Source organism: Drosophila virilis, chromosome 2 (assembly GCF_030788295.1).
Source record: "Drosophila virilis strain 15010-1051.87 chromosome 2, Dvir_AGI_RSII-ME, whole genome shotgun sequence".
Classification (NCBI taxonomy): domain Eukaryota; kingdom Metazoa; phylum Arthropoda; class Insecta; order Diptera; family Drosophilidae; genus Drosophila; species Drosophila virilis.
Window position 1 is genome coordinate 5,577,924 of NC_091544.1, and position 19,195 is coordinate 5,597,118.

General features: G+C 45.3%; 1 protein-coding gene across 1 annotated transcript; it reads right to left on the reverse strand.

Annotated features, from left to right (window-relative positions):
- Positions 1–838: 838 nt before the first annotated feature.
- Positions 839–14,590, reverse strand: LOC6629785 (uncharacterized). Its single transcript, XM_070207441.1, has 7 exons — positions 14,528–14,590; positions 13,348–13,636; positions 12,948–13,260; positions 10,015–12,879; positions 3,933–4,212; positions 3,752–3,872; positions 839–2,738 (listed from the first exon to the last, which is right to left on the reverse strand). Exons 1-7 carry the CDS (start codon positions 14,588–14,590, stop codon positions 2,353–2,355), a joined length of 4,317 nt encoding a protein of 1,438 aa, XP_070063542.1. The 3' UTR covers positions 839–2,352.
- Positions 14,591–19,195: the final 4,605 nt, after the last annotated feature.

The window sequence follows — 19,195 nt, forward strand, 5'->3', positions numbered from 1 at the left end:
CATGGCGGTATGGTATGAGGTAGGTTGAGCAGAAAAATTGTTGAATTGTTGGTTGCGTTCTTTTCTGTGACAGGCCTTGCCTTAAAGCCTTAACCTTAAAGCTGATGAGCAAATGAGACGAGGTTTAGCTGGCCAAATCTTTGGTCATTCTGAATACACAAAGAAGTGCTTAGCCGGAACATAACTGCTGAAATATTAATGCTGCAGCAATTGGGCGGCGATCCAAGAGTCGGCCGTAAATGCCAGCTTTGAATTCAATTAGCCTCGCGACCATCTGCAACTGAGTAGAGGTGTATAACACACCCGATGCTCTGCAGCAATTATTGAATTCTCTTGTTGACAAAACCCTTAAAAGAGTTGTAACTGCTCACTCACACTAGGCACCACTTGGCATTCATGGCAGCCATAACAATCACAATCCCAATCACCACCACATCAATGTCCGCCTTTTGCAGGCCAATATTGCCAGGTAGACATCCTGACCTGGTCGCAGCTTAAATTTGTCAGGCCACAAACGCTGTCGAGGCTTGCAGCGCCTGCAGATATGCCGAGCATCCTGTCCGTTGTTCTTTTTTTTCTTTTTGTTTTTCATTTCTGTTGGGCTGCTCGTCAGCGGATGTCGTGGGGCTGTCCTGCACTGCCAGATGCTCACATTGGGCCATCGGCAGCTGCTAGGGGAGCAATCAGCTAAAGCGACGAGTCGCTGAGCGAATCTATGCCAAGGACATGGCAGGCGGAATTGTTTTGGCGGTCGCTTATTGTTATGTATATCTCCCTCTTCCTTCCTATGAGGATGCGTGTGTGTGTGTAAAAGTGCAATCAAAACATGCTCAATATAGACATTTCCAACGTTTATTTGCAACAGCTGCCTTAAATCTAGACGTAAACTCTTTAAAACGCGTAGCTCGCGGCTTTTATTCATCAGCTTTTCATTTTTTAAATATGTTTTATATTTATTTTATAAAGCGAATTTATTTTTTTTTATAACCTTTTTCTGTTTATGGCTTGTTGTTTGTCGCTTAACACAATTTGCAAATCTGGACTTTTTGTGCTGAACGCAATTATTCTCCATTTACAATGCACCCAATGCGAAGCGAATGCAGACACACCGGCTGCAAAAGTCAAATGATCGGCCAGAATATACCTCCACCAAGTTGAGTACTATGATATTGCCTTAAATATTATACGAAATAATTGGCTGATATCCCGACAGGCATGCTTAGTAAAGTGCTAGACTATCTACATCTAAGTCTACTAAAGCTTCTGTGCATTTAACTGTGGAATATGCTCATACCCTTTTAGCCAATGGTTAGAGTATAGAAACAAACAGCTTGAATGGGGCGCGCAAGCAGACAAGTAAATAAAATTCCAAATAAAGTAAAAATGTTGAAATGCCAAAGAAATGCACGGTACATACTTTACATTTATTCATTCGCCGCCGCTGCCGCTGCTTTTGCTGTTGCTTTTAAGCAAGGACAAAGGCAACAAGCGCGGCAAGGAGACGACTCCTCATGCTTGCTGCTGCTGCGTCGTGCTGGTAAGCCGAGCGTTAATAACAACGCTTATCTGTAGCATTAGCAGCGTACACAGCAATAGCAGAAGCAACAAAAAAATTTATAAAAAAAAATATAACAAATAAAACAAGAAAAAAAAAATGATGATAATGAAAAACTGAAATAAAAGCGCAACAACAGCGCCGAATAGCCGAACAGCAAACAAAACAGAACAGAACTGAACTGAACAGTGCTGCATAGCAGAGGGAGCTGTAGCGGCCGTAGGGCCAGGGGGTGCGAGACAGGGGGCGGCATAAGTAATTCAAGCTGCTGTTGCCGCTGACGCTGCTGGCGTGACAACTTCAACTGACAGCCGCAGCACTGAGCATAGCGCTGCGCGCCATCATCCATTATCAGCAGTTGGCCATCTTAAAGTGCTGCAAAGCAGCAAAAAAACAAGTAAAAAAAACACAGGAAGCAAGCGCAGGACACAAACAAAACCAAAAGCAACAACAATAATGAAAACAACAAAAAAAGAGTTGAACAAAAAGTCAAAATACAAAAACAGTCGGACAGCGGGCGGTCGCACAAAAGACATAAAAAGTGAAGCAAAAATGTCGCATTGTTTTAATGCATTTGGCGCAGCAACACTGACGCTGATGCTGATGCTGATGCTGATGCAGATGGTGATGGCTGATGCGTGTTGCTCTGTGGCTGATGCAGAAGCAGCGTACAAGCACGCTGCGTTTGGAAAAAGTCATGCCAGGCGACAGCAGCGAAGGCCCGCGGCTGAGGCTATCTCGCATTACGTATACGCCGCGTGCTACTTGCCATTCGGATCACTGGCAGCAAAGCCTGATTACTGTGGATGTTGTTGTTGTTGTTGTTGTTGTTGTTGCTGGTGATGTTGTGGTTGGTTTTGTTTATGCGCCTCTTTGGTAGCGAACTGCCCCGGAGAATCCTTAACTGTGAACGTCACATAGTAGCGTTTATTGCTGTCCAACTTGTCCGCTGGCAGTGAAATTAGTTGTTTGCTCTTTCCGTGTGACAGCTCTAGAGCAACTTTGTGGCTGCACTTGCCGCTGCCGCCAAAGCCGACATCGACTCCAACGCCAACACCGACCCGCCCGCTGGAGGCGCGACCAGTGGTCAGTATTTTTGGCAGATAAAAACTGCTAACGCTGCCGGCCTTTTTGTACGGTCCAAATCCAAACTTGGGCATCGTGTGGTGATTCATCATGGGAACTGGCAGATAGCGTACGAGAGAAAGAGAGAGATAGCGAGAGAATGAGTTATCCGAGTGAAACCTAAGATTAATGATCTGCTGCGATCGGCCTAATTAAGTGAATGCCATTTTTATGAGCGCACTCGAAATGAATTTCAGCTGCCAGCATCTAGTTGACAGCCAGTTGCATTCCAGTTTGGCCACTAGAGCATGGTAGCTCGGGGGAGACATGTGTCAGGTGTCAGCGCAGTGCGAGGACACTCTGTGAAATTGCATTTAATGGAAAAAGCGTAATAAGAAAATGAAGCCAAATGCGCAGACATTTCAACTAGAATGCTGAAAAGGCAATTGCCATGAAGATGTTCCATGCATTCACTCCCCTGTTGTTGTTGTTGTTGTTGTTGTTGTTGTGGCATGCAACTGCCAGCCGTCGCTCAAAGCGCATTTGGACGGATTAAGCGGGTTGTGATCCGGTATTAATGTTGTCTTGGGCGCTCTAACTGGGCGAATACACATCAAGAGCGTACACAGTATTTGAGCAGAAAAAAAATGCGTTTTTAATTTGGCATAAGCCGGACGCATCCTTTGGCCCAAGTCCCCGTCCCCGTCCCCATCTGCCTTCGTGCCCGCGTCCGTGTTCGCGCAGCATAGAAGCTATAATAAAAGTTGAAAAGCCGGAATGTGGCCAGCAAAAAGGGGCAAAGCAAAGAATATTTTTAATACGCTCGGCGCTTGGCTGCTCGGCCAAATGAATAAACTGCTCGTAATTAGGATTTATTTTAATGCTGTCGGCGCATTTGGCGCCCACGCGCGCCACTTTCATCTTTGTCTTTGAATGTTGCCCATCCGCTTGACCCACTCAGAAGGCGGTAACAAAACTGTAACAGCTCATGGCCAAGTGATTCGACCGACCGTCTAACCAGCTGACTGGCTGACCGTCTGACCGTCTGACCATCTGGGTCTTTGTCTACTTGGCTGGTGCCATTTTTCACGCTTTTAAAGAAATGCTTAACGGACTTAGGCATTGACTTACTGTAGGCGGCGCAGGGTATGCCCGTATAGGCGTGGGCTGCATGGAGGCAACGATGTGTCTTGGTGGTGCACTGCAGCGCCTTTTCGTACGCATTGTAGTCGGGGCTTAGCCTACGCTCCGCCTGCAATTGAATGTGTCGCTTGAGCCATGTAGAAATATAAGTATAATCTGGGCAACTTGCCTCCTCGTAAACCTCGTTGATGTTCTGAAAGTTGTTGGTGCCCGGCTTCTGCAATCCCTTGAGCGTCTCGTAGAGAAACAGCTCAAAATTCTTAAACGTATATTCGCTGAAATTGTAACGCCGGAGCCTTGTGCCAGTTTCGCCGCCCAGCAGCACGCACGATTTGTGATAGTCGTCAACGGCGCGCTTCACCAGCACCGCTTCGTTCAGCTTGTTTGAGCGTATTTGTAGCGACTTGAGCTCCAGCAGATGCTGGAAGATCTTGCGCTCCATGTAGTATCTGCAAAGAGTATAAGAGCATGCAAATATGGAAAAGGCGCCATGGCAACCATCGCCAGAAAAGCGCAGCATTGTCCTTATTCCTCCCCATTTCTGGCATCTCATCATCATCAGAAGCTTTGCCAGCTAGCGCATAAAATAAATGTTTGCAAATGTACGTAAATTGTCATTTTGATATTTTGCGAAGAAAACAAAGGCCGCGCCTGCTGTGCTTCTGTGCCTGTGCCTGACATAGCTCGAGGCCCAAAAGGAGCCCAACGCGGCACCCGAACCCCTAGCAGGAAACACAATGCGCACAATACGCGAGCGCAATAAAAGGCATCATGTTATTAAAATTTCAAAAATACTAAAAGTGCGTTCGCGCAAAACAAAAATTGTATTAATAATTGAGAGAGCACATAAAGCGGAGCATGTCGAAATTAAAGCCACCAGAGGCCATGGCATAAAGAGCAATCGACAAATTTTTACCAAAAACCTAAAAATTGTTCAAATAATGAAGTAGTTAGGTTCTGGCCCGGCTGCCCGGCTGCCTGGCTGAGCTTAAAGATCTCACTGCCTCCGGCTGCACACTTGAAACTTTGCAAATCAACCGCCGGCTCTGAGACTTTTGGCAGCGCCCCGGGCAATGTATTTTCCCAAAAACTGAGCAAATTTGTCGAGTGCACTCAGCACAGCGCAGCGCTGAGCGGCGTTCCAAACTTGTTTATGCATTGAGTCGAACGAGCTGGGTAGAGGTAGTGGGGCTGCGAGTGGGAAAGTGTCGCGAATTGGCTGGCAATTTATGCAGTTGCCGCTTGACACTGTTCGCCACTTGGGTGCACTGCGAAATTATGCGAAGCAATTTCGACTTTGAAACAAATACGGTGCGCAAAACTACGAACCAACCAACGATTGGGCAACTAACAGAGCTGGCAGCAGGTAAAAGTGCTGCTTCTTCTGCATTCGTCTGCGCTTCAACCAAAAAGTGGCCATTGGCTAGCAAAAACTGCGTGGCAAATTGCCCCTTAAACTGGCCTGAAAAGCCGCACCGGGCGACGATGTTGATGAAATCTCTGGCTGCTAAGCTGCCAGCGGGATTTTGCGCCACAGCCAACAGATCCGGCCAACCACAGCTCCTTGGCCACTGCTCTTGCGTCCATTTGGCTGCTCCGGCTATTCTCGCCCCGTCATCTCCATCTTCAGCTCTGTCTCCGAGTGGAGCTTCAATGCTGCTTGTTTGCCGCAGCGCTTTTCAATTTTACGCCTCGCTTTGGCTTCGTTCAGCTGTGCCTTAATTCTTTGCTCGACTTTCCTTTGCAAAACTATTTGTGCCTCGCACTTTTTTGCCTTGCCCAACGATTGCCTTTTTTTTTTTAATATTTTTTTTTTCGCAAGTGCAAATAGTTTTTCCACCAGTGTCCTTGGCACATTTTTTGTATTTTTATTTATTTTTCTTTCTTTTTTTTTTGCCGCTGGTTTCAGTGTTGCCGCCGCTGTTGCTACTGCTGCTGCTGATTTCCGTTTCCGTTTTACGTTCGCTTAGCAGAACTTTCATTGCATTTTCTTGTGCGCGTTGATTTCGTGTGCTACATTTTTCAGTGACCGACTCACTGTCACGCCCACTGCCTCCATGACACCCAGCCGCCGTGCAACCCTGCAAACCCTACCACCCCTGCCGCACCAACGCCGGCGGCATCCTGTTTGTGACACAAATTTGACAAGCAAAAAGTGCGCGCAGCACCAAAGTGGATGGAGTGGAACACGGCCCAAGGGGGCGTGGCACGAGCGTGCGGCATGTGGCGCAGGCGGCTGTTGACAGCGGCAGTGGCAACGAAATGCAAAGAAATTAAGTGCGTCACGAGCTGAACTAGCAACTACAACAAGAACAAAAACAACAACATCGACAGCAACAACAAAAAGAAATCTGTGCCCACCGGCAATTTAAATGCAAAAAAACAAAAGCAAAAGCAAACTGAAGTGCACAGCATTTAAGAAGACTTCACTTTCCAGTTGCGTGTGGACACTTGGGCAGCCTTTTGTACAATGTATTTGCGTCCCTTTTGCCAAAAACGAAAGACTGCGAAAATCCATGCAGACCATGCCTAAACAAGGAAGTTCCTCAACCAGCGAAACGGAGCTCGACAAAAGCTCTTCATCTGCGGCTTTGGTTTTTGAAAAAGGGAAAAACGGAAAACTTTCTTGCCTCATTTTTCATCGAAGCCTAAGTTGCTTTTGGCAGGAGCTCAAAAGTTTGAAGAGCGCTGCCTTGAAAGCTCTGCATCTGCAAAGAGGATCTCCCCTGGGAGAGGTGGTAGCAATGGAAGCTTTTCATTCCAGAGGCGACTGCCCCGAAATATGCGAAAGCAGTTGCTTGGAAATTGGAACACTTTGCTTCCACTGGTAATTGAACTCCATGAAAAATGATAGCACTACTAAGTTTCTACTTACATCTAAACTTAAACTGAACAATTATAATATACCAGCTCATACAGTGTGTTGAATAAACAAATTTGATCAAAAGCTTGCACATTAGCAAGTGAAAGGAAAAATAAATAAAATAGGAAAATTGAGCCTTGCTGAGATCGGCTGAGCCTTGGCAAAACGAAATCCAAATATTTAACAATGTCAATTACGTGAGCGCACATTATAAATCCCAAATCTCACCTGTGTTGTTGGGACACGCATAGCACACACAGAGATACATACGCACTGCTGGCAAGTTATTTGTTTAATTTATGCGTCAGATAAAATTTTAATCTCTTCGGAGCCAAAGCGAAAAACAAAATAAAGGTAGCTGTACACAGGAAAAAAAGTTTACAAAATAAAATAAAATATAAAACAACAACCAACATGCGACTGATATAAATAAAATTCTCTATTTACACACTTCTCATGGCGTTTAGCATCGCTGGCAGCACAGATGTCCGCCAGTCCAGAGCAAACCTGCACCTAGCCCAGATTATTCTACCGGGTGCTTTAGATTTACTTCTTTTTTATTTATTTACTTTTTTTTTTTGTTTTTGCCAACCAGCACAACTGACTGCCGCTGCCACCCCCTTGTGGATTTTGTTGGATTTTTATGTATTTTACAAGAATTAATTGACTCACACTGCCGACTTGTTCAAAAATGTTGTTATACGAGGTGAGTAAGACGCTTGTTTAACTTGGCGAACATTGCGTATAAGCCGCATACTATTTGCATTGGTCTCTCGTTCGCTCATCTGATATTTATACTCGGCGGAAAAAGTTGCTTTCAGTTTGGCTTATGCAAACCGAAAGAGCGGGCCGCGTAAATATTTTCATTAGTCAAGTGGAAAATATTATGTATTTATGAAATGCGTTTTCTTACCCACTTGTGTCGAATGCTTGCAAATTTATTCATAGGCATCGGGGGCAGATTACGGAAATTAATAAAATTGTGATTACTCAAATTTAATTAAGTTTTCGAAGTCTACGCTTATGCCCTATGCAAATCCCAAAATTACAATTACAATTGACTTTTGCTGCTCTTTAATCCGCCGTGGCTCAAAACAATTTAATTGCCTAAATGAAAGTCATCAGAACAGAAATACAATAGTACACAGTCCACACGTTACCAGCTTTAAAACTAATTTGATGTAGTCAAGTTCGCATCGACATTTTAATCCTTTCGTCGAAAGGATATCCGCTACAAGGTCTCTAACAGCCGTTGAACTAATTCTGCGTTTTGCATGTTTGCGCCTTAAAAATTCGCCGCTAATCTGCGTTAATTCCACTTACAATTAGCATTAGCGCCTTGTAAATGAAGACGCCGACTTTGCCACCGACTGCAAGCTGCGTCCTATTTTAATGTTTTGAACCAGTTTTTGTATAAACAAAGCTCTCACCGCAGGTGGGCGTTGGACGTTGGCTCAGAGGTGAGCGGGTCGTGGGCGTTGCCACTTAATTAAAATGCGCAACTCTTTGCCGGAAATGAGCATTTCAACTAATGACAAGAGCCTGGGGCCTCCGAGATTTCCAGCCGTTCGTATAAATTAAAATAAATTAGCTATAAGAAACAAGTGCGGCGCCGTAATGTACGAACTATTAAATACTCTGCAAAATCACGTATATGGAATATAACATAGCCATGTCGTTATCGTACGAGTCCAACGAGAAAAAGTCAAAAGCTTAATTTAAATTTTGATTTGTATCTAAACACAAGTAAAATCGTTACAGTCGGAAACTTTGCTTCCAGTGCAATAACAGCTCAAAGTTTGACTTGCTAAACTTGAGCAACAGAAGGCTTAATAAAACTATTTTGATGTAATTATTCTAAATACAATTTTCTGACATTAGCTTTAAGTTTGTAAGATACACAAATTTACCTTGCAGGATAGAAGTAGATTTAGCGAATATTTCCCTACATATTTTACTCACGTTTATTTATAATTTCAACATGTGTAGCAATTGGAAAGCATTTCGCAACGGAGATAACGTCCCATCAATATACTCTCTTTTGCTTTGCGCATAGTGTATAGAAAGAGGTATCAACTTTCTCTTTGGGATTTTAAAGGGTCTTAGTTATTTAAAGTTAACAAAAAGTTACTTTTAATTAAATAAATAACATGCTTACATTCTCGATAGTCGAGATGGGCGCGGTCCCTTATTCTAGTACCGGCACGAGCACGAAACTCGCACTTGAAAAAAATATGCTGCACTTTTTAGGCAAAAGCCAAAAATTTTGCCCGATTCTTTTTTTAAATATTCGGAATTAAGACCCGCAAGCTGAAACCCTAAACGTCACCAACCAAACCTTCGACCTTATCTCAGACCAGGTAGGAATATATTTTCCGAAATTTTGCAAGCAAAAAAGTTTCATGGTCCAGTTTTTCTCAATCAATTGATTGTAAGCATGGGCTTGTGATGGGACTACAAGGAATTCTCTTACTATAAAAGTCCTTATTTAAACATTTAGTTAATTAATTAAATTCATTGTTGAAGATGATCAGGATGCCGAAATATCTCTTGTCTGAATATATTATTGATATATATCAATGTAAAATATATTATCTAACTAATCTATTCTCAATAGCGGGAATGGAAAAGTTAATCGGCTCAATCATAAATAAGTTATTATGAATTAATTATTGTCAATCATTAAGTGCAAAAGGCCCTACATTCTTCAGACAAACATATATGTATGCATGAATGTTAAAGTGTATGTACTCAAGTATAATGTACTTCGTACATATGTATGCAGCATGATGTGATAATGAGCAGCACTTGTTAAAATTACGTTTTAATCTATTGTGGGCACGGGGTCATCGTTAATGCCCCAAGTACATGGAGGATGGACATTAATGCCGCGTTTATTGCCTTTAACCGCATTATGATAACTTTAAAGCGAGCATTTTTATGGCAACCGGAAGCTGGGCAATTTATTTGTTGGCCTGGACAACAATGGCGCCGCCTCTCTCTGACCACGTTAAAAAATGAGAAATGTTCCCAAGGCTACTAAGTGCCCAACTAAATTAACTTTAAGGCGGCCCGGCTGACACTGGGACAGAGACTGAGACTGAGGCGCCCGCCCCTTTGATTACATTAAATGGACGGCGGCTGCGGCCGCCCAGAGGCGCGTGCGTGATATAATGCGAATCCACGAGCCTCAATGCTCGGCAGTTGGACGTTCAACTTGATTAAAATCAAGCATCAAGTAAATAAATCTACCGCCGAAAAGGCATCCAGGCAGTCCAGGCTGCCGCCACATCAACTGCGTGGTGATTAATTTAAATGAATGAATCTTGGCCACTGGCCATTTAAATTGTGACGAATCAGTTACCCGAAATCTGGTCTGTGGACTCACCTGCGAATATTCCGCTGGATGGAGCGTGTCACGGCGCCCATATCACAGGCACCCTTATCGCCCGGCTTTCGATTCTCCAGGCGACTGCTGCAGGAGCGCCCGTCCAGGGTCGCATAGATAGGCCGGCGCGGCATGGCCGTATGGGCTGTGCGCGGCGTGGGTATTTTGGTGCGCTCCGCACGCGGACTTGGCTCGAAGCCGGAGTCCTGATCTTTGCTGGTGGTGGCCAAGGCAATATTGCTCTCGCGCGATTCCTGTGCGCTCTTCCAATTGCTTCGCGTCTTGGCACCGCTGCGCACGCGCTTTTTTAGGCGACGCTTGCGCCCGTTGGCCAGCCCATCATAGACACCAGCGGCTGCAGTGGCGTCGCTGGTGGCACCTTGTTCGCCGCCAACACCATGGCGTGCTCCACTGCTCAGAAAGCGGCGAAGGGCACTGTCGTGCTCCGGATCAATGTCATCTGCATCGTCATCGTCTGCGGCATCATCAAATTCTTCGTATTCGTCAGGCTTGTCCAGCTCGGATGCACTGGGCAGCTTGGAGCTTGCGGTGCCATCGGGCACCACTTGAAAGACTTGATTGCTGCCACTGTACTTAACATCGTGTGGACGCGGCGAATCCTCCAAATCGGCAATGGAGTCGTCACTCTTAAGCACTTGGAAGCTCGATTTACGTTCGGGTTCATCAGAGACTGGCACAACAGTAGCCGCAGGCTCATCATCAGCCGAGTCGGAGGGCAGCAGTGTAAAGGAGCGTCTTGACTCCTGTTCCCGTTGTGGTGGCTGTTGCTCATGCTGTTCCTGCTGCTGCTGTTGCTGCTGCACCTGTTGCTGTTGTTGTTGCTGTTGGGACTGCGGACGTGTGGTCTGTGCGGCTGTCGGCTTTTGCTGTGGATTATTGGGCTCATCTTGGGGTTTGGGAGGAGATGACGGAGGCAACGCCTTTTTCTCACATTCAGGCTCTACCGCTATGTGCTCCAATTTTTTGCCAGCCTCTGCTGCGGTTTCTAAGGGTTGCGGCTGTGGCGGCGCCTCTAAATTTGGTTGCTCGGTTGTCGGTGGCTTCGCAACTGGTGCGTCAGCTGATGGATGCGGTAAGGGCGTGCTGGCAGTGGTTGGTTCGGCAGATGCTACGGGATCTCCACTGGGATTATCCTTAGCGCTATTCAATGGCAGCATTTGCTCTACAGTTTCCGATTTATTCTCGACAGATGCTTCTTCAGTAGAGCTCTTTGACTCGCTGCTCAATGCCGTGGCAGCTATTGTGATCATCTGTTCGACCTCAGTGGTGACCAATTTGGTGTCCTCCTCGCTTAGCTCGTGCTTGGCAGCTCTCTCGGCCTCTGCAGGCGTAGTCGCGGTTACAGTCGCCGTTTCACCTCCTGGTATCTCCTCGAAAGACTTTGAGGATTGCAACTCTGCATCATGATGGACATCCACTTGGGTAACCACTGACTTGGCTATTTCCTGCTCCTCATCCGTTAGCTCCAAGCCATGGCCTTCTGCCACCTTCAAGTTGTCCGGCTCCACAGCTGCTACCTTGTCGCCTTTGGCGCTCTGGGGCGGCGATTTGATAAAGGTGCCCTCCTTGGTAGCTGTTGGCGTGGCTGGCTGTGTCTGATCGTTGCCTGCCATTTGAGGTGGCTGTGGACTGTCAGGTTTATTCTGCGATGTGGACACTTTGTGCTCGGCCTTCTTCGGCGAACTCTTTCCCTGCTCGCTGCCATCCTCCTCGCTGCCAGGCAGCTCCTTGGGCCTGTGCGAGGGTGTAGAACGCTTGCGCGGCACGACACGCTGTTTCTGGCGCTTGTGATAGCAGCAATTCTCGCAGGAGTCCTCGTCATCCTCGTCGTTCTCGCCATCACTGGTGCTGGCAGAGCGCTCCCTGGACTGATAGCGCCGACTGATTTCAATGTTGCTCTTGGAGCGGCAAATGTCACTGCACTTCTTATGTTGGCCCTCGCCGCAACTGTTGGTGCGTCGGCGAAGCTGGCGCCGCTTATGCCGCTGGCATGTATGCACCAGACGCTGCTCCCTTCGATATGACTGCTCCGTGCAGCTGCACTCATCTTGCTCCTGCTCCTCCCCACCGCCAGCAGCAAGGCCACCATCAGAATCGCTGCGCTTGAGATACACTACGTATTTCTTGGAGCTACGTAGATCGTGCAGCTCCTCCTTTTCCATATACTTTAGAGGTCGCACCAGATCCGCTGCGTTACTCTCGTGAAAGGGATTGCCGCGTCGAGCAGCCAGCCTCAGCTTGTTGGATGGCTGGCCGCCTTGCGACTGCAGGAACTTGGCCGTGGAACGATGACCACGCTGCAGTGCACAGTCCAGCGGGGTCAGCACAAGGCCCCGGGAATTGCGATAGAGCGCATTCACATCGCCTCCGTGGTCCAACAGCAGCTTGCACATGTCCGTGTAGTCATTTGCAGCTGCAATGTGCAGCAGGCTGCGCCCGTCGTTGCTTGTGGTGTTCACCTGCTTGGGTCGTTGGGACAGGAGCCATTCGAGTAGCTCACGTCGGCCGGAGGCGGCCGCCTCGTGCATTGGCAGATCACCTTTGGCATTGCGCAGCCAAAGATTAGCGCCGCGCTCCTTCAGCAGCTTTAGCGTTTCGAATTGGCCCTTGGAACAGCCACAGTGTGCAGGCGTGCGCCCCTTGCGGTCCTGCCGATTGGGATCCGCTTCCAAGTCGAGCAGACGTGCTGTGGCATCCGCATGGCCAAGCGTCACGGCATAATGCAACGCCGTGCAGCCGTTGGTGTCTATGAGATCTGTGGGCGCGCCACACAGGCTTATCAGCGTGTCGATGCACTCGGTGTGGCCACGCGAGCCAGCGCAGTGGAGCGCGGTGAGACCATCCCTGCAAGGAGAGCAAAGAATGTTACAATGTCGCAACAGAAGATCAAAGCAAATGGTGACTCAACCCACTTATCGGCACTCTCTACACGTGCGCCCGCCTTCACCAGGGCTATAACCGCTTTGGCCGAGCCCGCCGAAGCGGCCCACAGCAGCGGCTGCCGTCCATCCTTGTCCTGAACATCGACGCTGCTCTGCGGATGGGCCAGCAGTATGCCAAGAATCTCAAGGGCCAACTTGCTGGAATTGGACTTCAGCTTGTTGTCGTAGCTGGCGCCGCACATTTGTGCCGCATAGTGCAGGGGCGTACCGCCGTTAACATCGGGCTGGGCCACACTTGCACCGGCTGCCAGAACTGCCCGCAATGCCTCAATTTCGCCACATACTGCAAAAGCAGTCAGTTTGTTATTCAATGTACCGAAGGCAAATATAGTACATAGTTGTGTTGGGTGGCTGGGGAGTGTATGCTTACCCGTGGCCCAGTGCACCACCGAATGGCCTTCATTGTCCACCGCGTTCACATCGGCTTTGTTCGCTAGCAGCAAATTGACCATCGCCAAATTGCCCTGAATAACAGCCAAGTGAAGCGGCGTGAAGCCATCCTCGTCGGCAGACTCCAGCAGCTCTGGAGCTGCAATCGCAATGCTTGCGGCCGCCACGAGGTCGCGCGTCTGCTCCAAATCCTGCGCGGCACAATAATGCAGCGCGTTGCGGTTGCTACGGTCACGCTGCCGTAGCAGTTGGGGCTGCAAGAAAAGAATTTGAGTTATTCACTTGTGCCCGCTTGTGTTTTGAATGCATTATTTATTCATTCATTCAAACATTCAGCTTTTTGTAGCTACCTTCAAAAAGGCAAACTCTTTAAAATAAATTAAAGCTTATCAATTCAGTTGCGCACGAGAATCGCAATACAGCCGCCAGCTACAGCTGCAGAAGCCGTTGCAGCTGCAGCCGGGAAGCGATTAATAAACTAATTAAAATGTCATTTGCATTCTGCAAAAATATTTGCCACAGACAGAGTATCTCACGGCGCATACTGCGGAATAATAAATTGTGCAATTATGAATAGCATCACGCTTATTGCCAGCTCAGGCGTCAAACGAGCACAAACTATAATTGCAGTCAAATGTTTTACTCGCTTTTCCCCCAATTATTATTATTTTTCCTTTTTTTTTTTTTGTTTGTTTGCTGTAATTTATTTATGTTAATATTTATTCAAATGTGCGATCGTCCCTTGTTATTATTGGCCGCGTGTAATCCAATATTTTTTTTTTACACCAAATTGTCGAGCTGCTGCGCTCGACTTTAAAATTGATAATTAAACATATTTTCGCGTTAATCACGTGCAAATTGTGCGCGACTATCAATAATTAAAAATTACTTTTCATCTGCGGCCCGTTTGCGGCCGCCGCTTGTTAGTAACTAAAGCAACAATGGCCACAACCAACGGCAACAAAAATAAACAAACAAATACATGTTTCGCAGTTGGCAGTTGGCGTCCCTTTGAAAGTGCAAGTGGCCACTACGGTTGCGCCTGGCAACGTGGTGAGTTACACCTGCCGCCTCACGCCTCACACCTGTCGCCTGACACCTGCTGCCTACAATCGCGAGGTGTATTTCGACAAGCCCCGAGTGCCACCAAGTGCAATTACCAAATTCACATTGGCCATTTTGGCGCGCAGCACGATATCGAACTCCAATGGGCTGGCGAACATTTTAACGAGTACTTCCAGGCGGCGCGTTGCCTGTTCCGCGTGTCAAAACATGTCAAGTGCACAAAAAATACTGTCGCCGCCGTCGAGCACTATGCGAAAACTTTACTCGCCGCCGTCGCAATGCGAACAACTTCAGCAGCAGCAGCAGTAGCAGCAGCAGTAGCAGCAGCAGTAGCAGTATCAGCAGCAGTCACACGCAAGCCGAAAAATGCTCAAGTGAAAAAAAGGCTAAATCATCGGCTTAGCGCCAATTTACACGACAACGGAGAGACGGGTGGGCCAACCTTTAGAGTCAAACTTAGTAGTCCTTTTAACACTCTAAATGTAAACAAGTAGCAAATAAACTTATAAGTATACAAAATTGATCGTCATCTTAGCAAAGTAATCATAATAATAAATAATAAATTTGATTTATAGAAAATGTTTTCCATTCCTCACAGCATAAATCGTTGCCAGACTAATAAGATTAGATATTAATAATAAATTATTTAAAAACTGAAGAACCCGTTTCAGGTGCATAATAGTTCTGTCAAAGTTTATGCTTGTGGAACATGAGGTAATATTTAACAGATTTTTAGCAGCATAATAAATTTGTGAGCCGCAAGGGTGCAAAATTTAATACTGCGAATGCAGAATGCAAGATCACAATTCACATTTAAAGAAATAGGCTCAAACTCAAATAATTATTAAGGAAAATTCCGCATTCGAATATAAATCAGGTCGACTAAAACACATAATTTTAGTGATCTATTTAGTACAAACTAACTATTAAGCAAGAAGCAAAAAGCGTTAAAATATGGGTTATATTTTTTATTCTGGTAACAATATAGTCATTTCTTTAAACATTACTAAAAGAAATCTTAAAAATATATATTTTGCAGTAAATTTGTGTTATGATAATAGAGTATATCAAATGTTAGCTATGCTGCTTAAACTTATTTTTGTAAGCAATTGGTTGCGCTAATTTCTCCAGTGTCAAAAAGTTTCGGTATACTACGCTCAATTTGGCTTGCGTTTATCTTGGCAGTCAGGCAGAATGATTGAATGTGTCGCTTTTCTAACCAACGTTCAATTTTCGCAAATACATTTTAAGCACGTCCCCCTCTATTTTTATCAGGCGCAAGCCCATCGCGTGACTATCAGCGGGACAAAGAACATTTGGAGGGAGGCGAATGGCACTGAAATGTGCACCTCGTTTTTTTTGGGCAGCAAATGCCAAAGTCGTTGTAGTTCAATTTATAGCGCATTTAACTGAGTCAACAAATAGTTCGATAGCAGCCGAAAAACAAAGATAAGAACTGGGGTCAAAAGAAAAGCAAAACAAGCTCAACCAAAGTAAAGACATTAGGAATTTGCGTGCTTCCAATGGCGGACAAGGACATAATATTAGGACTCAGAAGTCTTGTTGAAGTTATGAATTTAATATTATGCGGATATAGGTATTAGATAAACGATAAAATTGATTTTAGTGAGAGAAACTGTGTCAGATAGAAACTTTTTATAAGAATTGCATATCTTTTAGATATTTTTGAAATATTAAGCTTTAAGTATTAATCGAAGGCAAATACCAAGTCAAGGGTCTTTTGAATGTAATATTATAATGTCCTCGACCAATTTGCCCTCAATTTTTCCTATTTTAGTTGAATTGCAGCGTAAAGCCAACTGATTAGTTACGATTTACATAAATGAGTGCAACTAAGCTCTTCGCCCTTTTTCTTAATATATCATATGGTCTAGGAGATCGCAATTGTGATTTTGTGACAAATATTTTAAAGCCTCCGTAGGCGGCAAATCTCAACGCTTTTGTTGAGTACCGAAAAAATGGTAAACACCTCATCACAGTTTAGGTTAACAATCTTTGCTGCGGTTTTTTTTTTGTGGTATTTGCTTTTTCGTTAATATTTTTGTTGATTGAATCAAAATTGTTTTGATGGTTTTGTTGCGTTTCTTTTGTTTAGTCTCATTTTGATATGGTTTTTTTTTTTTTGTTTTTGGTAAAAAGAATGAAAAGTGGAAATTTACATTGCGATTGGCACAAAAAGTATTTAGAGTGAGTTTTATTTGCCGCTACTTCCGTTATCTTGGTGTCCCTTTTACTGTGTGTCTTGGCCATATCCGGGCTCTTTCACTGTTTCTTATAGCGAACCTCCGCTGCCATCCGGATTATGAATAATTCAAATAAACTGAAATGATACCTAAAAACTTTGACAGCGAGCTCGCTCGCAGTTGGTACAAAAGAGGAACCTAGGGTCACAGCTGAATCGGCCGGGAGAGGGGGGTGTGGCTTAACGCAGCATCAAATAAAGTTCTCGTGTTGTTACTGCCACTCTTGTTGTTGTGATTGTTGCTGCTGCTGCCTTTGTTATTATTACGATGATGGCTGGTGTGATTGTTGCCGCTGCCATCGCCTCACACCCGCCACAGCTGCTGCTGCTGCTGCTGCTGCTGCTGTTGGTGTCATGCAAATTTGCATTTAACTTTCTACGTTTGCCCAACACAAAATGAAATGCGATAATCAAATACGTCCAACAACAATGCGATCCAATGGCAGCAGCAGCAGCAACAGCAGCTGGTGCCTCCCGCCCTCAATTTTCCCCACTTTTGTTGTTTGGCTGAGCCAAGTTAAGATAAAACTTCGGCATTGGCTTCTGACCATTCATAAACGGGCCTGGTCAACCCACTGGCCCTGTTGCCTTGTTGCTGCTTATGCCATTTTAATAGTTTTGAAAAACAAATAAAACACGCCCTAGCCACACAACAGCAGCACCTACTGAAGCAACAATAATATAACTTGTAAGTTCGGCGAACTGCGCTAAACTTTCCTTAAGCTATTTAACCTTATTCTAGTCTGCCCAGAGAGAAGTATAAATAATTGAACTAATACTGTGAGAATATCAATATGTGGAAAATCGCAAGGAACAAACTGAAACCCACCTCAAATTTAATTATTTTGCACTTTTCTGGAATGTACCCCTAATTGCATACGCAGTAAACTTGTAAGCTTTAAATTTATTTGCTGCGTCTGGGATAATACTGGAATGTGTCCTGTCAGTCAACTCGGCGGGGTATCGCAGTTCATCTGATTAACTGAGAGTCCGCTAGGAGCAGCAATAAAAAACGGCAGCACAAAGAAAGAATTGGACGATGACAGCCATAAAATGTCACATTTTTTGTTGCTCTTCACAACGGACGCTAAGCCTAGAAGCTGAGTCCAAGATTCAGGATGAACGATTTTGAGCGTTTCCTGCCAGCTAAACTTTAAACTTTCAATGTTGCATTTAATTTTGGGGTGCGGTATTTGCATAACTCGAGCGGTGGCACTTCCGTGACGACTTCTCGTAGTGTAGGGGACTGCAGCAAAGCTGGGCAACTCTTATTATTCATATATCGTAATCCATTAGCATAACAATGGATTGTAGTTGTCCAGAAGGAGTAACAAAAGTGCCACAGACGGCCTAGGCCTTAGAATTTATATTTGGATATGACGCATACGACATGGTGTACCCATACATTTTATTGTTTACACGCAGGAAGTGCGTACACACACATACAGACTTATACACATATAAATAAAGCATAAATAATAATAAAAGAAGGCACAGCAGCCACAGCAAAGAGGACAAAAACAACAAAATGTGAGACAAGGGGCAAACAGTGATATGATAATGCATAAAAAATAAAATACATGCATGGGCTGAATACCACGAAAGGGCACAAATGACATGCGGGCGCCTGCCTAGGCGGTGTCATGAGGCTGTATCCAAGGGAATATGAACCGAGAATTCGACTTAACGCTTCGTTGGGCATCACATCCGCCATAATTATGTGTGACGCGACAGCAGAATGGCGCATTAAAAGGCCAGGACAGGGTCAGTCTCACTAACGTTGTCGGATAGTTCAGTTCGCTTGAGCTCAACTCAGGAAGACCACATCGTATTTTCCTGTAGGAAATGGGAAAGCAAACCAAAACAAATTCCAGCCACAACCAGAGACACAGACACAGACATGCCGGAAACACTTTGCAAGCGCCTTAAGGTCGCCATTTGGCCCGGTTGTTCTGCTTAAGATGTCAAGTGACCGCAGCGGGGTCCACTCAATTCCAAATTTATGCGCACAATGCGTAATTCATATGTTAATCGCATTCAGCCAGCCCAAGCCATCCAACTAGCTAACAATTCAGACTGCCAGCTACCTTTTGGGCTGGGTTTTAATTAATGCAAGCGACAAAATGCGCAGGTAGCTCCAACTGAAACTAAGTACACACACACAGACACACGCACACGCACAAACACACACATACATACACATGGCATGGTATTTAATATTGCTGTTTTGATGGGAAAGCAACGCTGAAGGCATGCAGGAGATTTCTCGTCTTAAGCAGCCAGACTCTTGCCAACAAAAGCAACAACAATAATTTACATGTTTAGCAGACAATGCCAATGCGAGGAGGAGCTGTGTTGTGAGTAGACAGCTCTTTAAATGTTGTTGTAGCACCTTTTATACTTCTAATTAGTGCCACGCTGGTAGCTGCAACACCAATGGGTTGCATGCATTGCAGTTAACATTGCTTGAATAGCCGCCTTTGTTGTGGCTCTGTCTAAG

Bases quoted from the DNA above. Each gene is read 5' to 3' on its own strand.
- LOC6629785 (XM_070207441.1), bottom strand. From the start codon at position 14,590: ATGTTCGCCAGCCCATTGGAGTTCGATATCGTGCTGCGCGCCAAAATG. The intron at 3,873-3,932 runs GCAAGTTGCCCA...ATTCAATTGCAG, and splicing joins TCAACGAGGTTTACGAGGAG to GCGGAGCGTAGGCTAAGCCC. The intron at 2,739-3,751 runs GTAAGTCAATGC...GCTATCTGCCAG, and splicing joins CATACCCTGCGCCGCCTACA to TTCCCATGATGAATCACCAC.